Below are 23654 nucleotides of genomic sequence, written 5' to 3'. Positions count from 1 at the left end.
TACTGTAATCAGTTTATTGGCAAAATGAAATATAATATGTGAGTACACGCTTACTAATCCAGCTAGCTACCAGAAATCCATCAAGTTATAAACATACGTACCCCTTTTGCCTTAGAAACTATTATAAAGGTTAATGGAATGTTCTTCATACAGACTGTACATAAACAGAAAACAGGATGGCAGATTTGTACATTATAAAAACAACACAACAGCTCGGCTGAAAGTTAAAAATGTACATAAATTAATCTCAAAATGATTTTTCTGTATAGACAAATTTAATTTCTCCCACACAAAAATATTATTTCTACTCCAAAATAATCTGTTCTGTCATTTTTCACCCTTTTTCCTCATGTTTTAAGTTCACATATTTCAAAAGTGGTTAAAGGAAACGTTTCACTCCTCAAAACGCTTGTTGTTTTAAAGTGGACCTAAAGCTACATTTGTAAATAGTTGCTTGTCATCACTGACAGTTGTAAAGTGGGAGTGATACCTTTAGACAACAAGTGCCACCAATGTTCCTCTTTAGTACCTCATTATTTCTATTATTACGAGAACAAAATCCTGACAGTGAAAAAGAAAGGAAACTGCCTGACTTTTAAAAAGGAGAGACCAGCTGCTAAAGAAAACACTGGCAGTATTTTTTGGATTCAAATTCACACAAAAAATGTCTAAAATTATATACAAAAGACTAAAAACATTTCAAAATAACTCAAAACGCTGGCATAGAAAAATTAAAAAGTAAAACACACACCACACTCAGTGGGATTTCCAGTTGTCCAAATCAGTTTGCTTCTGTCGTTACACACAACATAATTTCTTTTCAGATTTTTCAGGGAAACTAAAATCATGAAGCCATAACTTCCAGAGAAACCAGCGATGCAGTAATCTGAGCCTGAGAGTGTGTACTTCTACCTCAAATTTCTCCCTTCAAAACTCTTTCTGCCAAGAGGTTCTTTTAAAATTCACAAAATATTTTCAGCTTCGCGCTCTGATCAAAAAAAAGTCTCTAAAGTGCTCTGAAGAAACTGGACTGATGAAAATTAGAGATGGAAGTACCTCAAAAGGAGAACAATCTAACAAAATATGAAGCAAACACACATTATTTTACATTTGTTCCACCAAACACTGGGAAGGGGGGAAAAAAAGCATATTTTACTGTTTCCCGCTTTCTGTGCATCTGCAGTTCAAAACGTCCCCCAGCGAGCTTCAGTACTTTGGCACTTTGGTGTAGTCCTCCGTGTGGATGTTCTTGCACAGGCAGATGGACAGGATCATCCCCAGCAGCTGTCAAAGCAACAACACAGCAGTCAGACATCTTCAAAACACTTCAGAGAAACATCTCGGCTCTGATCTGTGGCGTCTGCCGCCTGACCTTCGCGGTCCATGAACAGCCCCTCCGGACTAACGAGGTGAGCGACTAGTCGTTAGTCGACTAGTTGACTAGTTAAACTAATTATTATTCAATGATAGGAGTGATCTCTCGGGCTGAGCGTATGCAGGACACCACGCTGGGTCCAGCAGGTGTCGCCTTTGTGTTGGGTGCAGTGGGAGGAAATGGAGACGTAGCCCTAAGCGTTTACAACGGCATGCCAATGAACGGTGCTGCTGCTGCTGCTGCTGTACCTCGATCAGAGCCACTCCGAGGCAGATCCCCAGGACGACCCCGATGTTGGTGAGGAGCCAGCTCTCCACGCTGGCAGAACAGCCCTGATGACAGAACAGGCAGCAGATTAGTCCAGCAGCACCGAAGAGCAAAGGAGGAAAAACAAACAGAAGAACGGGAACACCGTTTACCACATCGTATACGGGCCAGTCGGGCGTCTGAGCCTCACAGAAGCCGCTGCTGGAGAAGTTTCCGGTGGCGAGCGAGATGTTCTGGCAGGAGCAGGGAAACAGCAGCTGGGAGCTGTTGATGATGACCATGTTACCGTTCCAGTCGAGACGGTCGGACCAGCCACAGCACTCCATCTACAGACAGGAAGGACGACACCACAGAAACGGACTCTTCACAGGACGCTTGGTCCGAGCGCATCTTCTCATTGCATATTACTGATCAGTTCTGGGAGCTAAAAAGCTGGACTTTGACGTTTCTGACAATTTTCTGACTGGCAGAAAGGTGCTTCCACAACAATAACCGAACCTCAGCAGCAACATCCTGCTGAAACAGCTCTGATTCCTTCGGTCATAAGGGAAGGCTCTGACACGAAACGAAGGACGCTGTAGGCGTCATGCAGGCTTTGCTTTTTAAATCTACACGGAAACAAATCCAGTCAATAGAAACTGAATTCTTTCTAAGATGTTAAAGTAAACAGAAGACACGTTGAAGTGAAAACGTCCATGTTGATCCTGGAACATCTGATGTGGATTTAACAGACTGATTTCGAAGGGTTGAAACATGCGGATATGTTTTTAAAGATTGCTAAAAAGTGGAAGTTCTGCGTTTTAACAGGAAGTTTGGACTTTCTGATCACTTCTGATCACGGGTCTTTTTCAAAGCCTACTGTGTGCTGCAGTTTGAAGAAGCATGTGCGTAGCAGATTGTACAGTAATGGCTGAACTAGCGTCAGATCAGTGTGAGGTCTGGACTTTGTGTTTCTATTCCCTGCAGTTACACAGAAGCAGTTTGCATGTTGGACAAAACAGATGCGATTTAAAAACCACGAATCTGACTCCAGATCAGTGCTTCCTACTCACATTCCTCTGGATGAAGTCCCAGGCCTGCTCTGTGGTCGAGTTGTTGCCGGGGTAGCTGTCCAGCACTTTGGTGATGATCTTGGACATCTCTTCATTTAACTGAAACACAACAGCTGTGTTATTGATAAAAAACACATCAGGCTGAGCTCAGATTTGTTCCAGCTGGCTCCAACTGAAGTCAGGATGTTTCAATATGAGCACTTTCTGAACTGAATACATGCAGTTTTTGTGCGTTTGTGCCAATCCGTTCCATGTGGACCTTGTGAATTACTTTTAGCAACTTTTATTGTTTTCCATTAAACCCATATGTTACAGCTATATTGGAAATGAATGGAAGCACAGCCAGCTGCGCGACGCTAAAAATGGTTTGTTGTTCCAGGCTGTAAACGTGTCTCTTTCTGCAGTAAAGTTGGGCATTTTAAACATGGAATCTTATGGGGATTAGCTCACTTTTGGAGCCAGCCTCAAGTGGGCTTTAGAGGAATTGCAGTATTTGCTGTTCAAGCTCTGCCCTTTGGTTCAGAGCTGTTAGCATCCACACACACACACACACACAGACGATGTGTTGTTAACTAGCTACAGCAAATGTGTTGCCTTCATTAGCCCCCTGAGGACAGGAAACGAGGCGAGACAGCTCACCTGGCTCTGTCCAAAGGTAATGAAATCTGCCTGTCAGCTCCCCTAAAGCCCAACAGTTAATCTGGTTTGTTTAGTCTATACAAAACCCAAAGTAAAAAAACTACATGTTTGGAGAGAACCAGGCTAGCCAGCAGTTTCCCCGTTTCCAGTCTTTATGCTAAGCTAAGCTAATTGCTGCTGGCTCTACTTACTTCCATACTACACAGGGTGTCAAGCTACTCAGTTACATTTTTCTTCTGATGAAAACCTCTCAAAAAGAGGGGACTCTAAATTTATCAGAGCCACGTTTCACTTACTGAATAATCACATTTCTGTTTCATGACTTTGCTATGTCAGCTGGCATGAGCTACGAATTCTTGCGGTGAAGAATTTGGGAGCCACGTCTGTAAAATCTGAATTTGTCCAGGTATCACAACACTTTGCTCCAAATCACTGCAGACCAGATGAAGGAAATCTGCGTGTAAAAGTCACTCAATCTTTCCTCCAGAAGCTTCAAACATGAACGCTGAGACGCTCGAGGTCTCCAGGGAACACGGCTTCAGAAAAGCACATATCTTCTTTTCTTCACAGCACCAGGTTTTGGCCTTGAGCTTCTCTTTGGCGGAGGGCAGCCAGAGAGCTTCCAACAGATACAATAAACAGAGCTCTGTCCCAATTCCTTCCTCTTCACTGTATTCACATGCTTTTACCAAAGGATCGGTGAGGACACTCCTGGTCCATGTCGGCGACTGTCTTGAACGTTGTGCCCTGGTTTTTATTTTATTTCATTTGCTTGATCAAACCATAAAATGCACTAAATTCATTTCCAGACGTGTGTGTGAGCAACCAAACCAAATCACGCTTTGAAGACAACATCCACGGTGTGTTATGACCGCGTTCACAGCGTCTCTTAATGCATTCATAATGCTTTATGACTATAGTCAAACACACACACACACGCTGCTTTGTGGTGCACTGAATTATCCTCACTTTATGTGTCCTGCTTCTCTGTAGAAACTTGAGGTACTGATGTGGTAGGAATTGAATGACCTTAAAACGTTTCTTTCTTCCTCACCATCTTTCTTCTTTCTCCTTATGTCCTCGTTTGTAGCCCACAGTCAGTGATAAAGACAGGAAGTGCAGGCCGAAAACGCCTTCGTCTCTTAGCAACCAGATCTCCCAGTTTATTTCATTTTTCAAACATGAATACCAAAAAATTTTGGTTCAGCCTTCTCAAATGTGAATATATTGAGTGTTCTGCTAACTGAAAATCTTTGGGTCATTTGTCAGATTTGTGACGCGCAGACGAAGTGACAATGAAAACCAGGTAGCAATGCTGCGTTCACATCCTGTGGGATGGAAAGAAGCAGCTGCAGAGCCACAGTATGGCTGTCTGAGGATCAGACGTGCATTCAGAAAACAAAGCTAAATGCAGTAAATCTGAGTTTAATAACCTTAAACGTGAGTCTTCCGGTACACGAGACATCCTTGTGTTTATATTTCCAGTCATCTCCTCATTATTAAATTCCAAGCCGGATGTGTGGAAGCTTTCAGAAAAATCTGAGCATCCCAGTCGTAACTTGGATGCTGACGTAAATGGTAGTTATGAGTTGGAAACTGGTAATTACGGTCCCTCATGACGTAAACGCAGCACAGGATGTCAGGGAAACACACGTTTTACACCCGAGTTAATTACTGCAGCGTCCACATGAACATCCAGCAGCCTCAAAAGTAAAGTAAAAATACTTCATTTACACCAACAAATCATTCTTGGTTGTCCCACACACGAGTGGGCTGGATGGAAACCTGCCAAAAGGTTCAGTGTGTGTTGTTCAGCGTGTGTTAATGAATGGTTACGATGAGGCGCTTGAGTTGTTGTCAGTCTCGACCAAAACCTCACAGAGTTGACTCACTGGTTCTTCATTTTGAAATAGTCCTGCTTATTGTGAAAGGAAGACATGCATCCAGTCACGACCGAAGCTCAGACGAGACGCACACTGAGCAGCTTCTGGCCTGAAGACAAATCTACAAATTCATCTCCGATGACGAACATGTCGCAATGAACCGCTAATTTAATAAACTTTTACTATTGATTAATCTGTCAGTTATCTTCATTATTAATTGTTTTGTCTATAAAATGTCAAAAAATTGAGAAAAATCCTCATTTTCCCAGAGCTGAAAGTGACGTCTTCAAATTGCTGTTTTTGTCCACCCAACAGTTCAAAACCCAAAGACTCGCCACGTAAATTTCACTTTTAAGATCCGGAACCCGAAAGTGTTTGGCTTTGTTGCCTGAAAAACAACTGAAACATTATTCAAATTAGTTTTAGAGAAGCTTCTTAGGGGCCTGCTGCTCTTCCTGTTCATCTGTAAAAAAGTGTCTGAGATGAAACAGCAGGGGGCGCTTCAACGCTGCCAGTTTCAGTTTCAGTTTGCTGGTGTCACATGGGCCACATGTCGCCCCGCCAGACTCTCAGTTAGTCGTGTTCTTTCATAAACACGTTTGGTTTTTGTTTGTTTCGGCCACAGCATAGTTTTCTTCTGATGGCGTGTTGTGACACAGCGTGGGCGTGAACGCAACCAATCAGAAGACGCGGGTGTTATTATCATCAGGTGTGCTGCAAACCTCCACATTCCATTTGTGAGAATCACAACCTGATAACACCTAACTAACTGCTGTCAGGCGACGGGACGGAGGACAAGCGAAGAGGAAGTGATGTCACTCACCATCTCCTTCTGGAAGTAGATGAGGGTGCCGGCTGCAATCTGAGCGATGAGGATCAGCAGGAGGCAGGTGAAGTACTGAGGAGAGACAGGACACCACACGTGTTAGCCATCAGACATCTGCGACAGTATTAAAATGTGTCCTCTGAAGGTTTCAGCAGGATCCCTTCAGAGCCAGGTGTCCAAACAGCACCAAACGTGGATTAATCCACCGCTGAAAATAGTCCCAACACGCACAACCTTTGCCCCTGACTGACGGAAACCTCCTGAAACTGGAGCCTGACCAATTGATCAACGCTGATTATACTGTTTTAACAAACTTCTGACGGCTGTGTGGCCTCCGTCAGTCAACTTCTCAACCAGAACTATTCAATTATTAATTATTATTTGATTTTGAGAGAAAATAACAGCTCAAAAAATAAACATCACTCCCACCTGGATGGCCACAATTAGACTGTTCAGTTGCATGAATTACTTTGAGCTGGAAGTTCACATGATGATCAGCCAATCAATCAGCTGTCGGCTTTTTCCTTCTCCAAACTGTTGTCACTAAACGCATCGCTGGTTTATTTAACACTGAATGCAAGCAGAGAGCTGCTGCTGGTTTTATCCTGCAAGACAAACTATTTTATGTCCACAGTAAGCCTGCAGAAGTCACGTCTCAACGACCTGCAACGTACAAGCCGTCACTCACCAGGCCCAGCAGACAGCGGACCTCATAGATGGCCCCCAGGCAGCCGAGGAAGCCCATGAGCATGGAGAAAGCCCCGACGCCAATCAGGATGTAGCAGGCGATCTTCACAGCCGTGGAGTTGCCTGTACGGAGAGAAGCCAAACGTTACCCCAACGTTACACACAGCAGTAACAGTCAAGCCTAAAGCACAGCCAAGTCCACATCTACAACACAAAACCAGAAAATCAGGAAGATTTCTGTCAGTTTTCACTTTTCTTAACAATCGCTGGACATTTCATGGATTTGTGAATTTATTGGAGCGGTTCTGACAGAACTTTAGGACCTTCTGGATGCTATGAGTGTGAAGCTATCAGAGAATCCAGCAACGTCTGCGATCGGGGAAAAAGAAGCGACAAAACTACTTCTCACGGCGCGTCATCGCACTGCAGCGACAGTGCAAAAAAGGCTCATGAACGGAGCATGACTCATCAGAACCTGAGAGCCTCGTTGAGCTGGTTCACGGCACCGAGTCACATGACAGGACAAGTCACAGGACACGCACCTCAAAACCAAGTCAAGGCCAAACCGGAGTGTGTGTGCAGGAAATGAAAGCCTGCATGTGTGTGTGTGTGTTTATGTTTATCTGAGGACTGCGACATTCAGGTCTCCTCACAAGGATCTTCACAGGACATCCTCACCTGCAGTCGAGCTCCTCAACCTTCCCATGATGCAACTCGCATAGCTTAAAATGCCTTAATGCGATGCGTCCTTTGTGGAGTTATATTCTCCCAAATGTTTCCAACAGTGTTCAGACGTGAGCGTCAGGCAGGAAGTCGGCAAACGAGACCAAACGCAGCCTGAGTGAAACTTTCAAACATCAGCATTTCTGCCAGAGTCAGATTTTCTTCTGCAATCGACAAAGACAACTCAAGACTGTCCCACTTGCTGTTCGGGACGCTGCAGTTAATTCCCATTTGTCTGGTGAGTTAGAGTTAGTAAGTTGTACTAACACCACACCTACAGACAGGTGGGTTACATTACCTGTACCTGTACCTGTTCCACCCACTGAGAAGTCAGGGATAAAATCTGCTCCAGACCCTCGACTGGAGTCGCTCCACGACGTCAGAGTTTCTGAGCTGTGTTCACAGCTGTATTAACTTATCCTTTCATATCTGGGAGATACGAGGTTTTCGTACAGCAGAAACGAGGTCTCTCTGTGACTCAGCGGCGGGTCACAGCAGCACACACACACACACACACACACACACACACAGCTCATTGATTCACCCCCACAGCCCACTGTGATCATCCGTGAGCCCATAACGAGGCCTCTGACACGTTTATTAAATGTTCCATTGAGCGTCAATATGTCTCATTTATGTGCAGGCACAAAGCTAAAGTGTCCCGGCTGCACTCGACCCTCAGCTGCTGTCAGATGACCACATCCCCGACCTCGATGAAATCCCCGGACTCATCTGTCCTCCCTCCTCTCGGCTCGGACAGACGGCTGATGTGGTGGTGTGTGTGTGTGTGTGTGTGTGTGTGTAGTAATGAGTAAGGCGGTGAGCGCACTGGGCTGATGTGATGCATGCTGATGCTGGACGGAGCAGAAAGAGCCCAGTGTCTGATGGGAGGACACCTGCAGAGAGGCCATGGACGAGGGACAAATGTCCTCAGTGACACCCACTGGTCTGAGAGAGCGTGCGCGCACACACACGCGCACACACACACACACACACACAGGCTGTCTCTCTGTGACACTAGCTCAGTTTCTGTCTCTATATTCGTCTCTTCTTCAGTCGTCTCTGTGCCTTTCTGTCTGGTGGACACTGCTCGTCTCTGTCTCTTCTCATATCTGATCAACTCGTTTCTCTTTCACAGGGGACAGACGAAAAAACCAGCAGCTAACAGCTTTAGTTACTTGTTGCTTTAAAACAGTCATGCTGGAATAGAAAAGGGCCTTCAACAAACTGTTGCCACAAAGTTGGAAGCATAGTATTGTCCAAAATGTCTTGGTGTGCTGAAGCATTAAGATTTCCCTTCACTGGAAGTCAGGGGCCGAGCCCAAACCCTGAGAAACAGGTCCATGAAGAGGGGTGTCTGGATACTTTTGTCTAAACGGTGCATCTTGATACCAGTTTCAGTTGTTTCAGGCATCCAGACATGAAACCAAACTGTGTGGAAAGGAGCCTGCAGGACTTGGCCTGTTTTCAGCCTGCTAATCCACTTGCATTGGCCTACATGTGGTCTACAAGTGGACCAGTTTGAAGAAACTGATTTTCACTGGAGTGATATCTGCTGCTGAAAACACGCAAATAAAATCAGGTCACATGACGTAAACATCAGCGATCACGAGGAAATGATTCAGTCTGTTTGCTCGTCACTTCTACTGCAAGGAAAATGACATTAAACGTGAAAGAGGGACTTACTGAGGACCACGATGAAGCTCTGATTGTCCAGGAGGAGCCACAGTCCAAAGCCCATGATGACGGCCCCGCACAACTGGAGGAGACACACACACACACACACACACACAGGCTGTCAATGTGTCTAACAGGTTTGTATGTGAGGAGCCTCACAGACAGCAGAGGAAGCAACAACACAACCAGCTCAGTTTGGTTTCATACTGGTGACGCTGCTGACTGGTGCTGCTGCATCCCAGTTTGTGCTCTTTTTAAAATCATCCTTTCAGCCTGTGAGAGGTGTTGATCAGCCAACATCTGCTGAGCAAACGGCATTAAAATACATCTGTGACTTGTTGTGCACATCTGAAGCTCCATAAACGTGACAAATAACCACAGCAGATCCAGTAGCTGCTTCACAATCACAGCCTCAAACTGGTTCATCAGGCTGATATGTGAGAGCAGCAACAGGAAAGCAGGAGTGAAGCTCCAAACCACAGAAATTCAGTTAAAAGTGCTGCTGAACACACAGACACTTAACAAACAGAGTGTTCTCCTCAACACAAAACCAACAGGCTGATTTTGTCAAATATAAACTCTAAAACGCTCCAGAACAGCAGTACGCTGACACAACTCAAAGCTGCCTCTGGGTCTCAAGTCACTGAGGGCAAGTGGAGTTTTCAAAGTGAAAGAGAAGACTTTTATAGCCCTGACACGCCCGCTCGGCTGTCCATCCACCAGCATTTTGGCTAATTTCTCTCTTTCCCTTTCATTCTGACTCACTTTCAGTCTCTGGTCAAAACCAGAAACTTTAGGGGGTCAAGATCTCACAGCACTGAAGTCCAGGTTTTATGGGAAAACCCGAATCCAGGGATAAACTGATTAGCATCTGCCTCACAAAAAAGCAGAAGAGGCTAAATTTACCATTTCCAAAAAACATCAACAACCTGAGGGGCAGTTACACACAGGAAGTGTTTTCTGTTTATTTCACGAAAATGAAATGTAAAAGTCGCATAAGAAGCTGTGGCTTCAATAAGACTCTTCAGTATAAAATGTTTTAAGCCCAATTTAACTTGATGACAAATTGAGAGGAGAAAAAAACAACAAAAAATGAAAAGTGTAACAACAAATTTCGTCATTTTGCTCTCCTAACACACGTGTTTGCTTCTGATAAGCACTCAGCGTTTATCCGCCTGCCAAGAAGCTCTTCGTATCACAGATTTCATCTCCACAGAGGCAGGAAGTGAGCAACGAGGCCACAAAAACTTTGTCTTCACTGTAATTAAGACGCAGACGCACAGAAAGACAACATGGATGACGACCTGACGTCTCGTCCCTCCGAGCTGTCCTCAAACCTGGCAACCTCACAGAAACTCTGACGCTTTGTCAAAATCAGCCTGTGGTTTCCAGAGTTCAGCTTTGACCCAGTGAATGAATGAATGAATGAATGAATGAATGAAGTGATGTATCCAGCCTGCATTTATTATTTTTGTCTTCTGGTCCCAGAATAAATTTCTGACAAGCAGCCAAAGTAAATTATTACCAGGCAGCCACTTCACATGGCAGACTTTCTGACATCCACCGCGGCTGAACTGGTTGAACTGTTGGCTTTCGGTCCAATGCCGTGTGTTCTGTCATACGAGCTGGAAACATTTCAGATGATGTGGTCTGATGTGTGCTGCACTTGTGCCATTCTGGACAATAAACATCATCAGCGAAGGTTAAATACTCACGAAGAAGATGAGGTTGAAGAGGAACAGGAAGTACTTGGTCGCGGTCATGCAGCCTTTCCCCATCGTGCTGGATCTGCGAACACGAGACAAGACAGCCGCAATGTGAACGAGTGGTGACAGATGCAACAGAACCGCAGACCTCTGCGGCTAAGCTGGCCTGGATGATCATGAGCCGGACTTGGGGGGGGGGACTCAAATCCTCCAGGATTACACCCACAAAACCAGTACAATCACAACCTCTCAATCCCCGAGCACAGAAGGAGGAGAAGCCAAACACTCTGGATGCTCCTCTCTGACTGCCAGAGGAAATCAGTTCATCCGTATTACTGCAATGAGAGTCTGATCTGATTCTAATCTATTTAGTCATTTGAAGATTAATTTGACATCCATTGAAAAACATTTTGATATCTACAGATTAGAAGCTGCATATTTCAGACAAACATGTCCACCTGCACAGAGCTGCAAACCAGTGGTGGTTCATGACATCTACACGGAGGGAAGTCCACCATGTTGCACCACCATGTTTCTACAGGAGCCCAGAGGGACAAGCCAAACAAACACCAGATGCCACTACATACTTGTACTTTATTTGAGTATTTTTACTGTACACTTCCACTCCACTACATTCATGGAAGTGCAGTACTTTCTACTGCACTTCATTTATCTAACAGCTGTGGTTACTTTCCAGAAGTCAGACAAATTATCAGCTTGTAACACCCAGCCTTAACATTCAGACTCTGCTAATGAAACAGAAACAAAATTCTGCATAATGAATACTTTCACATTTTATTCTTCAAGTACAATTTGCTGTAAATACTGAGTGCTGAGTGCACTGGTGGATGTGGTCATGGACATGAGCAAAGCAAATACAACACACAAAACTCAAATCCAAAACTCCATTTCAGCACGAGCAAAATGCTGATGACTTTTCTCCATCTGTGCAGTGGCTCATATTCACAGGAAACCCAGCCGGACGCGAACACAGCATCTCTCTCTCTCTCCACCTCCCTGCGGCCTCCCCCTCCTCCTCACCCCCTCAGTACAGTAATGGACTCTGACCATCCAATAAATCTATGAAAATCTGGGTGAAATATGGCGTCCAGACTCGATGTTTCCTCCTGGCAGTGAAGCCCTGCAGCGAACCCGTGTACCCGACCCACATTCCCAGCACTGAAAATGGGTTACTGTTACAAAGAGCCTGTGCCAGTTGAGAGGGTGAAGGGGGGCACCTACAGGGATGACAGAGGGAGGAGAATATGCAATGGGAAAGACATCTTGGCAAACGGTCGCAGCAAGGCCATATGGAAGGTATTACAGACTATAAACAGATCAGGCTGAAGCCTTAACAAAGACGAGGTCAGCCTCTGACACAGCACAGAACAGGGGAAAAGCAGAGACGCTGCTGGGAAAGACCAATGAATGAAAAAGTGAAAGCAAAAACGTTGTGATGCTCAGTTAAAGAATAAAGAGAAGATCAAAGCCAACAATGTGTTGGGTCGTCTCCCAGCACTTGGACTTCTGACACTGACATGAGAGCTTCCTAAAGGTGAAACCAAAACATCTGGGCGCCCCCTGGTGTCTGGCTGCAGTACATCCCGTAAGCTCCTCCCCCTCCGTGTTAGCAGATGGGACTTGAGCCAAGTACATGTCAAATTAATTTTTACACTTTCTGTGATTTTAGCCAGTTCCCATCACACTGGTCATTTTTCTGATCAGTTTGGTTTTAACACGACTCTGGCTCCAAATGACATCACCAGAACAAGATGGCAGCACTCGTGTCAGGGACATTTGAGCTTCACTTTTGCACAGTGGGAGGAAATGGGGACATGACGGCCATCTTTGTACGTGTTTAAACGTGTCACTGGGCTACAAACATAAGACTTTTGGTTTGGGTGTTTTCATCGAATTTGTTGATAAAAATAATCTAGAATATCACCAGACTAAATTCGGACTACGTTAAATTACGTTATGATGCTTTCAAGGGTTCAAGTTGTAACCATGTCAAAAGCATTCATGGACTTCGGGTTGCAATAAAATTTAAAAACAGATCTTGAAGTGCCACGGAGCCACTTTGTGCTGCAGCTGCTGAATGGACAGAAAAACATCTGCTTCAGGAATGTACACGATGTTTTAGTTTACTTATCCTAAAACTGTTGAAAATGACACATTTCTTAAATTATCTTTTATATTAAACCACAGGGAGGATAATATTCGCAGCAGCTGCTCCTTCACACCAAACTCAATGAGCAACAAGTCGAAGAAGAAAAACACAAACACGCTTTCCTAATTATTCCCCCTGAGGGCTTTCAGCAGGGCCTGGAGCGCGTTATGAAGGCAGTAAGCGTCATGGCTGTGCTGCTGACAGCTCAGACAGTGTCATTAAAATGATTCTTGGACACAAACAGAAGCACCGGAGCCAGGTCCGCTCTGTGCCGTCAGGACCCAGTTGACCCAGTTCACACAGACTTTGAAACTGGGCTGTCTGTCCAGGCTCAGAGGTCAGAGGGAAACGAGGCCTAGTTAACCACACTGAGCTCACTGTGGACTGTGGTGCTGAAGTGATGCAGCCGTCACCCTCTACACACACACACACACACACACACACACGCACACACACACACACACACACACACACACACACGCACACACACGCACACACACACAGCCTAGAGCAGGCATGTCAAACTGGTCCACAGGAGGGCCGGTGTGGCTGCAGGTTTTCTTTCCAACCAAGTAGCAGCACACCAGACTTGACTCATTTAATCAACTGATCAACGTCTTCAGACAGTTGATTGGTCAAACGGTGTGCTCTTGGTTGGTTGGCACAAAAACCTGCAGCCACACCGGCCCTCCTGTGGACTAGTTTGACATGCCTGGCCTAGAGGTTGGAGAAGCGACTTGTGATCGGAGGGTCACCGGTTCGATTCCCCCACCAGAAGGGCAGGAAAAATTTGGGGGTTGTGGAGTGATTAATGTGAAAAATGCTCCCCCCCATTAGCCGACTGATGTGCCTTTGAGCAAGGCACTTAACCCCCCAATATGCTCCTCGGGCGCCTGATGCTGCCCACTGCTCCTGTGTGTGTTTCACTGCATGTAATTTGCCGGGTGTTGCATGTGTGTGTTCAACTAAGGATGGGTCAAATTCAGAAGACGAATTCAGTGTGTGTGTAAAAATATATATACTGTCAATAAAGTGATTCTTCTTCTTAGCTGGCTCACAATGAAAATACTTTGACACGAGAGCGAGACTGAGCTCTTCTTGACTGAGTCCTCAGCTCGACTCCAGCAGGTTTGTTCAGCAGCGTGTGAACTCGTCCACCCGCCTCCAACGCTGCACGCTGTTGCGCTTCCCTCCTTTGCGTTTGCTTCTGTATCGCTCAGCTGCAGATGATATGTTCACAAGAAGCCACGTGCTGCCTTTCATTCCTTTAGCCGGGATGAAAAACCGTCCACACAGTGAAATAATCCGTCACAGTAAACATGAAGCAACTTTCTGTTTGGTTTGTTCTGAGCTGCTTTATGTCACACTCTGATTTCCTTCTCCAGTGTTGGAGATAATCCCCCATAAACTCCTCACATCTGTTTACAGCGTGCTGCAGTTAGCTCGATGTGGCAACGTAGAAAAAGATGTGGATGTAAAACCACTGAAGAATAATCCAAAAATGTTAGCTTTAAATGACAACAACTGCTCCACCACAAACCTGCCCTCATTTGTGATCTGTTCTGTAAAACCTCAGAAAACTGGCGTTAAAATGCTTGTTTTCTCAGAACAAAAGCCCAAAACCCACAAGACTTTCATACGAGGAAAACTGCAAATATTCAACATGAGAAACTGGAAGCAGGGAAGTTTCTGCTAATTGTTTCAGCAAACAAGAAGCTCATAAGTTCAAGGTACTGATGATGCTAATGAAAATGTCAGAGCTGGAAACAATAAGCGACACTGAAATATGAAATAAGAAACGACTGAATAAGAAGTGAACAGCATCAGTCAGTGAATTCATGTGCAGGTTTCAGCTTCTTCTCTGCTGCTGCTCTTTGGAAAAACCAACATTTGGGTTTTAGACTCTTGGCCAGACAAAGCAAATAAACTAAACGATTAATTACTTAATCAAGAAAAAAATCTGCAAGACTCATCAATAATGAAACCAACGGTGGTCGCAGCCCTGTGGGGAATGATGGCCTTTTCAGCTCGTCTTAGCGAATCCATTTGGACCTCGTGAAGCCGTTTCTCACGCGGCAGCAACACGACGGAAAGCGTCTTCTGTCGCACATCTTCATCATTTTAAACTTTAATATTTGTTCCTTGTGGGCTGCTGGCGTTTGTCAACCAACAAGGTTGTTCTCTCTTAAAGGAATATTTCCACATTTTGGGAAACGTGCTTACTGGGCTAGCTTAGCATGAGGCCTTTCTCAGTCCAAACACTTCTGAAGCTCAGCTCGCTTCATGTCGCGTTTGTTTTTTATTTACACACAAACAGCAACATAAAAATGAACAACCAGTCGCCCACAGCGCAGCAGACAGGACGAAATCCCTCACTGGCTTCCCACCCACAGGAAAACCAACTGCAACGCAGGAACGTACAGCCAAGATGGACCCCTCAGTGGCTTTACCGAACACCTGCGTGAACCGCAGTGAAACCTGTTAAGGATTGGGTTCAAAATATGAAGATCTTTGAGTCAGATCTGTTTAGAAAAAGATGGCCAAAAGATGTGTGGGAGACGAGGCCCTAAAGTCACCTCACAACACGTCAGCGCATCTCTGCGACGGCGATATTCTGCTCGAGATGAAGAAACACTCAGAACCGCTTTTGGTTTAGGACCAACGCTGATTCCTCGCACTCGGCCAGGACAGCGTCTGCTTGAGGCGGTGAAATAAGTTCACTGTTTGGGTCTTCTGGCACTTTACATGTGGCTGTGGTTTGTTCTGGGTCTGATCTGTTGTAGCTCAACCACACGACCAAACAAACTGCTCAGCTGCTTGTGTGTGTTACGGCGTGACACCATCACGTCAACAAGAAAGTCACAAAACGAGCTTTTTTAAAAGATCATATTAGAAATTACACCAGTTTTATCATGAACAATATGACAAGAAACCATTAAAGAGTCATTAAAGCAGCATTTTGTTTGACCGGTTTAATGCAACAAAACAAGCTTTCTGTTAAGATGATATAGTGAACATGTTAGCCACTCCGTCAACAACACAACAACCCGTCACACTCGGCCTCCCACCTCCCCTCCGACGCTCAACAATGGCAGCTTTCAGACGCCTTTCTCTCTCCGGCAACAAAAGGGGAAACTCGACACACGGAGGGCTGCTGCTGCCTTACATTTCCTCTGCACAGCGACAGCCGCGACGCCCTTTGCTCACCGTGAGACCTTGTTTTCACAGACACCCGACACGTCTCACCTGGAGCTTCAGGTCCAGCTGCACCTCATGGAAAGCAACGCAAACTGACAAAAGACGTGGGAGGACAAAAACACTGTCACTATGATGAAAAACATACAACAAGCGTGCAATTCAGAAATATGTGGCTTGAAATAAACCACAAGTGTACACTGTTGGACACCTCTGTCACTGAAGGCTCCTCTGGTTCCGGCGAGGGAACCACATGTGAAGTGAAAACTGGGTTCTAAAGACTACGATCCTTCCCTGTTCTCGCAGTGCGGTTCCTCTGGTTCAAAAAGGCCCAGGGACTTCTAGGAGTTCAGCTTTTGCACATGAACGTAATTTCAGTGATTTTAATCTGAAGGGTTGGATTTACAAAACTCGCTCAATAAACACACGAATGCGGAGCCGTCGAGCTCAGTTTGTATTTTAAGCCTGTGGAGACGACCCTGAAGTAACTGAGTGTGGTGGGTGCTCGGCTGGAGGAGAAAGGGGGGGCAGTCACCCAAACAAAGACAAGTTCTGCCTGAGCTTGGCGGTAAGTGAACCCCACCCACCACGATTAATTCAAAGTTTGACCGCTCTGTGGCAAAACCAGTTCGGGCCTCCCAGACAACTCTGTTCCCAGTCAGCTGAAAGGAGCAAGCTGTGCAGGTTTTCACGACGAGGCTGCTGCAGGGGAGGACGGGGGGAGGCGGAGGGGGGAGGGAGGGGTGTGAAACTGGAGTGGATCACATCTCTTGCTTGTTTCAACTCAGACTCGCTCTCACAACATGAAGCATGTGAACAGTTAGAAATATCTGCCTGTCTTCCAACAGCAGACACAAACATCTGAGCGACTCTCCTTTTTCCTTTTACACTCAAACGCATCTCTGCTATCAGTGAAAACGATGATTTCTTGACCTGACAATTCATGACTGATTCACCTGCTGATTCTTTTTCTTGATTAATCAAGTCATTGTCTAAGAAACATCAGACAGTCCAAACCCTCAGAGTGGACCAAAGCAAAACAAACTGTCGATCACATTGGAAATGAGGGGTGCGGGATCGTTTGGTCGCGTCTGGAGGACTTTGTGGAGCAGAAGAATGTACCTGCTGGCTTTTGACTGAAGTTACTGATTGATTTCCTTTGCTGATCAATGAGGGGATTTTAGGGTATCAAACCTCAGTCGAGGTTTTCATGCTGACTGACATGTGCCACACGTCGGTGTTAAACGTCTGGTCAGATTCACAGAGCTGTTTATTCATCAGGCATTTCCTGATGATTTCCTGATTTCCTATTTTGAATCGTAACGTCACCAAATTTCATTTCTTTCATGAGGCAAAGTTGTGTTAAAAAACTAAAATATTTTAGATGTTTGTCAACAAATCCTAAGAATAGATTAAAACTAATAACGCGTCTGTCTGTCAAAGCTGTCTGACATCCTGTCTGAGGCTCCGACTGAAGACACGAATCAGCCCACACACACATCAGGTGTGAAGTGTGAAGCAGATACCAGACCGGAAGGCTCTTCGATTCAGGACTTCATTACAACTTCAGCTGATGTTTGGAGGTGAACTGTGAGCGAGTCTCATTTTGACCCATAATTACCTCCAGGGTAATTCCTCTGAACAGGGCGAGCAGGTTATGGGCCTGTGCGTCGCTTTGGGCGCGTCTCTGCAGATCATATTTACCTGACGCTCACCTGCACCACACAGACACAAACTCTAATCGTGCACAAGGAGACGGGTTGAAGTGCAGGACTCTCACACCAGAGTCCAGGGTTCACGTCCCATCTGTCCTCAGGTTTAAGCAACAAAACCACAAGATGCTGACATTTTTGCGTGCACAGAACCGCCTCAATGCTTCAGTGTCATACAGGTGGAATGTAGTGAAGTATTTGTTTTGTTAGACACAGAAGACGCAACACGAAGAAGTCCCGGACGCGTTTCCATCGCGGTCTCTGATGTCATTACTCGACAAGCACTTCACCAGTACAGCTAGCACTTCCATGTGATGCACCTTTGTGTACTGCTACACCTCAGACAGATGTCATAGTTTTTACTGCATTACATTCAGTTCCTGAAGCTCCACAAAGGAGTTCACATGAGCCCAAACAGCGACAGCAGTAATCCAAACACCTCAGATAAAACAGTAAAACTCTGAGAGGGAACATGTTACTGCAGTGCGAGTACTTCTGCTGTTTAAAAGCAGGACTTGTACATGTGGTGGAGTATTTTCACAGCGTGGTATCAGTACTTTTCACATAAGTCGAGGGTGTAAATACTTCTTCCACCGCAGCGTGTCGGGTTATACTCGTGTTAAAGATCCCACAATGCAGCCAAACTGGTACCGAGCTCCTGGAGGCGACCCTGAAAACATTCTGGTTCTTCGTCCAAACCTTAACCGCTAACAGCTGCTAACTCGCACAACAGATTCCCCTCAACAAGACGAACTTTTCTGTTCCTGCTGCATGGAAAGGTAATTAAGGTCACTGCTGTAGAGAGCGAGATGCACGACCCGCCGAGCTGAACGGATTTACAGCCTCGCATGTCGAGGAAAAGATCCGCCGCTGGAGGACCTCTGGGGGGGGCAGAAGGCTGACATGCTGACTGTACGGTGATGCTACCACGCCCAGCACTGACCCACATCCTCATCGGTATCACAGACCGGTTACAGTCCCACTCGGCCTGGAAAAGGGGGCCACAGCTGAGTCGATAGCCGCAGAAGAAGAGCTGCATGTTTGACCAAACACTGGGTCAGTACTGATCTTTTCTTTAAATGGAGTGGTGGAGGTCAGCGGTGGAGGTCAGCGGTGGAGGTCAGCGGTGGAGGTCAGCGGTGGAAGACGCCCTCAGGCTTCAGTTTAGAGGCGATTAACCGATGTGACTACGTTGGCGATTGATTGATGGTTTAAAATGCCAATCATTCGCTGGTACCAAGTCAGCTTCCTGGAGCATTTCTATCTGTTGGCTGTGGGGCCCGAAACACAAACCACGCGACTGACTCAGCTGGCACGAGGCCTCGGTGGCCACGCCCACCACGCGCTCTCACGCACTGGTGGCGGTAACGAACATGAGCCCTCAAGGGGGCGACGGAGAGCTAATCAGAATGTTTCTATGATGAAAGTACGTTCAGGCTGCACCTCGTGTTGCCTTAAAACCTTCAGCTGACGACCTCCAGAACGCAACGACGCGTGAAACTGATCTCGCGTTGCTTTCATCACAGTTCTAACTTCTAAAATGTAAAAGTTTTCTCCCGACCAGAACAGAATCAGTCGTGGCCCAGAAACGACAGGCATTAGCTTTTCTTTAGCATCCCGAACAGTTTGAGACTGCAGTCAACTTTCATTGTCTCGGCACATGTTCTTTATTTTCTTCTGATTGTTTAAATATGTTCTGGTGAATTAGAGGTTTAACCAGAGCCAGCGCTGAATCCCCGAGGCAGACTTTTAGCGAGTAAAGTTCAGAGAGTTCGAGTGTCCCAGGATGGTCCAAATCACTGGAATCAGGTTCAACACAACATTCATTCTCAGACCGTCCTCTGATCTCTGCCTTTTCTCTGGCAAAACACAGGATCGTTTGCTGGCTTTCTTTAGGCCTCTGAAACTAAGAAAAACATTTCAGTGTGCTCAAACTGGTCACAGTCCGGGGACGCAAGCAGTAACGAGGGGACGCAAGCAGTAACGAGGGGACACAAACAGTAACGAGGGGACACAAGCAGTAACGAGGGGACACAAGCAGTAACGAGAGGACACAAACAGTAACGAGGGGACACAAGCAGTAACGAGGGGACACAAGCAGTAACGAGGGGACACAAGCAGTAACGAGGGGACACAAACAGTAACGAGGGGACACAAGCAAACCGGTCAAAGTTTACACCCTCGTGGGAATAAAATGTTTTAAAAATCACCAAATCCTGAAAACATTTTGGGACATGACAGTGATCAAGTACAGCCTTAAAAACGCTGGATGAGTCCGCATGAACTGTCGTCTGTCCTCGACTCGGTCTGGGACAAAGTCCAGCAGCTTTACCTTTGCTTTCTGTTTGCACCAAATTGCATTCAGCAAAGCGCAGTTTTTAACCCGAGCTGCACACTGCTGTCAAGCTTTAAACAACTTACACAAGCTGTAACTTATCTCTCTGATGTTTTCGTTTGCTTCTGCTGGTCTTTAATCCGAGATCCTCTCACAGATAAAAGCTCAGGCGAGTTTCCTCTAAGATGCAAAATTCAAGATTTTCAGTTTAAACGGTGAGCTCGTGTTTCAGCAGGTCTGACGGTGAAGCTCCTCGCTGTCAGACACATAAATCACCCCCACAGTCAGGCGCCACATCATCAGCCCCGTTCACCCACTGAAACTCACCAGACTGCTTCAAAATGCGGCCGTTTCCACAAACTACCGACCGACGGATGAACGGATAATCGATGTGAACCTGATCACCCGCGCGGCCACACACGCCTCGTGCTCAAACGGCGTCAATCAGGAGAAAGTGTTTCCGTGTACAGCGCGAGTTTCAGCAGACACAAACGCGTCCGGCGGTCACTTACGTGTTCAGCTCTGCGTGAGACTGCGGACAGAAGCGGTGCGTGTGCGGATCCTGAGTGCGCTGCGGGCGGACTGCGTGACCTCCTGCTCGACGGGGATAACAAAGCAGCGAGTCTGCGGAGTGAAGCGGGAGGCGGGCGGCAGGCAGCAGGGAGCCTCCTCCGGGCCCCCCGTGTGGCAGATATGGGAATTAACGAGTCAACTTTAACCCCTGAAGCCCCGCAGAGCCCGCGGCTCGTCACGGAACAGGACGGGATTAAAACACTGTAATCAAGTACTACATCTCAGAGAGAAGTATCCTGCTGTACTTTTACTTCACTACCTCATCTGACTGCTTCAGGTTTTCGTTACTTTTCTGATTGGGATTTTTGCCCACAAAACATTTTTATCTGATGTTCTGATAGATTAAATTGCTTAATTTTGATGCATTTTAATGAGGTTTGGTCTGCTGGTGTCACGTTGGGCTCTGAGTAATCAATCAGAAGAAATGGAGAAAATTATCAGCAGATGAATCGAGAATGAAACCAACCAGTTCAAAATGAGCTCCAGCTCTGTTCACCATTTGGCTGGATCATTCTATGGACATTGAATTCTTCTTATTGTGATTAGTAATAATTAATTTATTTGTAAATGTTTGTATTGAGACTTTCCAACACGCTCCTCTCTTCCAGGGTGGAGCTGCCTCCACCCGCTGGGTGCTGGATGGTTTGATGAGGATGAAAATGAATCGTACGCTGTGGCCTTCAGTCACCTGAGCTCAACACGGCTGAACACCTGTGGGAGAGTTTGTGTTTGACGTGTTCGACAGCCACCTCCACCACCATCACAACACCAGGTGGAGGTGCATCATGTGGAAGAAAAGAGTTCAGAGCCTCACAGAAGCAACGGCAGCAGCTCTGAAGCTCTTCTGACGTTTCACTGAATCTTCTGTAATCCACAGGTACAACCAGCCAAGAGCTCCAATTAAACACCTGAACTCGTAATGCATTAGTCACATCTGTACTGCTTTACGACTGTGGATATAGTGCATCAGAGAAGATTATGTGTGTTTATTAGTGTGGTCTGAAGGCATTATGACACACTATGAATGCTGCCATGGAAAGCCTTCCCAGGTAATCATCTGTTTATTTCTTTTCTGAGCTAAAAGTAGTCACATTTAATTATTAAGTTTAAAAATACTGGAACCATGCAAAGAGTGTCAACATCGGACTGTAAATTCCTCCTATTATTTGTCATACACTATATAGACAAAAGTATTGGTATGGGCCTGTTCCTCAGGGTTTGGGCTCAGCCCCTGACTTCCAGTGAAGGGAAATCTTAATGCTTCAGCACACCAAGACATTTTGGACAATGCTATGCTTCCAACTTTGTGGCAACAGTTTGTTGAAGGCCCTTTTCTATTCCAGCATGACTGTGCCCCAGTGCACAAAGCAAAGCTCCATAAAGACATGGTTGGATGAGTTTGGTGTGGAAGAACTTGACTGGCCCACACAGAGTCCTGACCTCAACCCCATCCAACACCTTTGGGATGAACTGGAACGGAGATTGTGAGCCAGGCCTTTTGGTCCAACATCAGTGTGTGACCTCACAAATGCTCTACTGCATGAATGGGCACAAATTCCCACAGAAACACTCCAACATGTTGTGGAAAGCCTTCACAGAAGAGTGGAAGCTGTTAGAGCTGCAAAGCTGTCTGTGTGTTTACAATGAGACGTCATTAAAGTCCCTGGTGGTGTGATGGGCAGCTGTCCCAATAATTTTGTCCATATAGTGTAAATGCAGAAAAAATAAAGACATGATGTCATGTGAGGCCCTGCGTACAAGGTTTTCAGATAGCAGCAGTAATATCAGTGCTGAGCAGCTCACACCATTCAGTACTGACAGACCTGCCAGTGTGGAGGAGGAGGAGGAGGAGGAGGAGTGTGGTGGTGGTGGTGAAGTCACTCAGGGTCAGTCTGCACAGTACAATGCTCCTCCACACTCCACAGCACATACAGTCAGCTCGGCGTGTGAGCCTGTAATAAATGATGTTATTCTCCAGCCTCGACCGTCAGGAGCGTTCAGTCGTGATGGCAGCAGAGCGAACTGTCTGACTGCGTTGGACTGCGGCCGCTGAACAAAGACAGCGACTGAGGGAGCAGTTTGTCACCGGGTCTTTGGACTCCACGAGTGACGCTCAGGATTAATGACAGCGTTTGAGCTGCTGAGCTCTGACTCACAACCAGGATTTCTTTTCTCACTGGAGTTACGTCGTAGCCCAGTGGCCTCATTTTGTTTTTTCCACAAATCCACAGAGACAAACGTCAGATGTTCAGGGTTAGAAGGACTGAGATTAGTTTCTTTGTTTCCTTAAAGGGCAATTCCCACTGGTTTTCCAAATCTTTAGTGTGACTGCACAGTGTGGTTGTAAAGCCTTCAGAGGGAATCAAGTGAAATCTGATCAGTTGCCTCAAATGATGTCAGTCGAGTCAGCATCAGTCGGAGCTGACGATTTCAAAACATACAAAAGCCTGTGTGAAGGCGTAACGTTAGAGAGAAGTGAGTTTACTGGACTGATCATCACTGCTGGAGGAAGTATTCAGATACTTCAGTCAAAGTACAAATACCACGCTATAAAAATACTCTTGTGACAAAAGTCCTGCATTAAAGCATGGTACTTAAGTAAAAGTATGCGAGTATAATCGGGAAACTATACTTGAAAAGAAGCTGTGGTTCTGTCAAATGATACAGCAAACTAAAAACACTCCACGCGTACAGAAGTACTCGCTAATGCCCAACACACACCCGACATCACCATGAGAGCAGCCACACTGAGCTTTTAGAAAATGTAAAGTTTATAAAGCTGTAATGTTCATGATGTTGTGATCACTCACCTCCCTCACAGTGAACACTTCTGC

At 45.9% G+C, this 23654-nt stretch overlaps 1 protein-coding gene across 3 annotated transcripts; it reads right to left on the bottom strand.

The window, feature by feature from the left end:
• LOC124063280 (CD82 antigen-like) lies at positions 1-23654 on the bottom strand. Of its 3 annotated transcripts, none has more exons than XM_046396771.1 (9): positions 23631-23654; positions 10845-10917; positions 9139-9211; positions 6731-6852; positions 6040-6114; positions 2695-2793; positions 1795-1968; positions 1624-1707; positions 1-1284 (listed from the first exon to the last, which is right to left on the bottom strand). In XM_046396771.1, the coding sequence occupies exons 2-9, from the start codon at positions 10905-10907 to the stop codon at positions 1207-1209; spliced, it is 768 nt and encodes a 255-aa protein (XP_046252727.1). In that variant the 5' UTR covers positions 10908-10917; positions 23631-23654; the 3' UTR covers positions 1-1206. The 3 variants fall into 3 exon arrangements, with proteins under 3 accessions (XP_046252727.1, XP_046252707.1, XP_046252717.1); XM_046396751.1 differs by lacking the exon at positions 23631-23654 and adding an exon at positions 20760-21243; XM_046396761.1 differs by lacking the exon at positions 23631-23654 and adding an exon at positions 20575-20715.

Source organism: Scatophagus argus, chromosome 1 (genome assembly GCF_020382885.2).
Source record: "Scatophagus argus isolate fScaArg1 chromosome 1, fScaArg1.pri, whole genome shotgun sequence".
Taxonomy (NCBI): Eukaryota; Metazoa; Chordata; class Actinopteri; family Scatophagidae; genus Scatophagus; species Scatophagus argus.
This window is presented reverse-complemented; position numbering and strand designations above follow the sequence as displayed.

Excerpts from the sequence above, each read along its gene's own strand:
- LOC124063280 (XM_046396771.1), bottom strand. The coding sequence starts at position 10,907 with ATGGGGAAAGGCTGCATGACCGCGACCAAGTACTTCCTGTTCCTCTTC. Across the intron at positions 1,708-1,794 it reads ACTGGCCCGTATACGATGTG|GGCTGTTCTGCCAGCGTGGA; the intron begins GTAAACGGTGTT and ends TTCTGTCATCAG. Across the intron at positions 1,285-1,623 it reads TCGGAGTGGCTCTGATCGAG|CTGCTGGGGATGATCCTGTC; the intron begins GTACAGCAGCAG and ends TTGCTTTGACAG.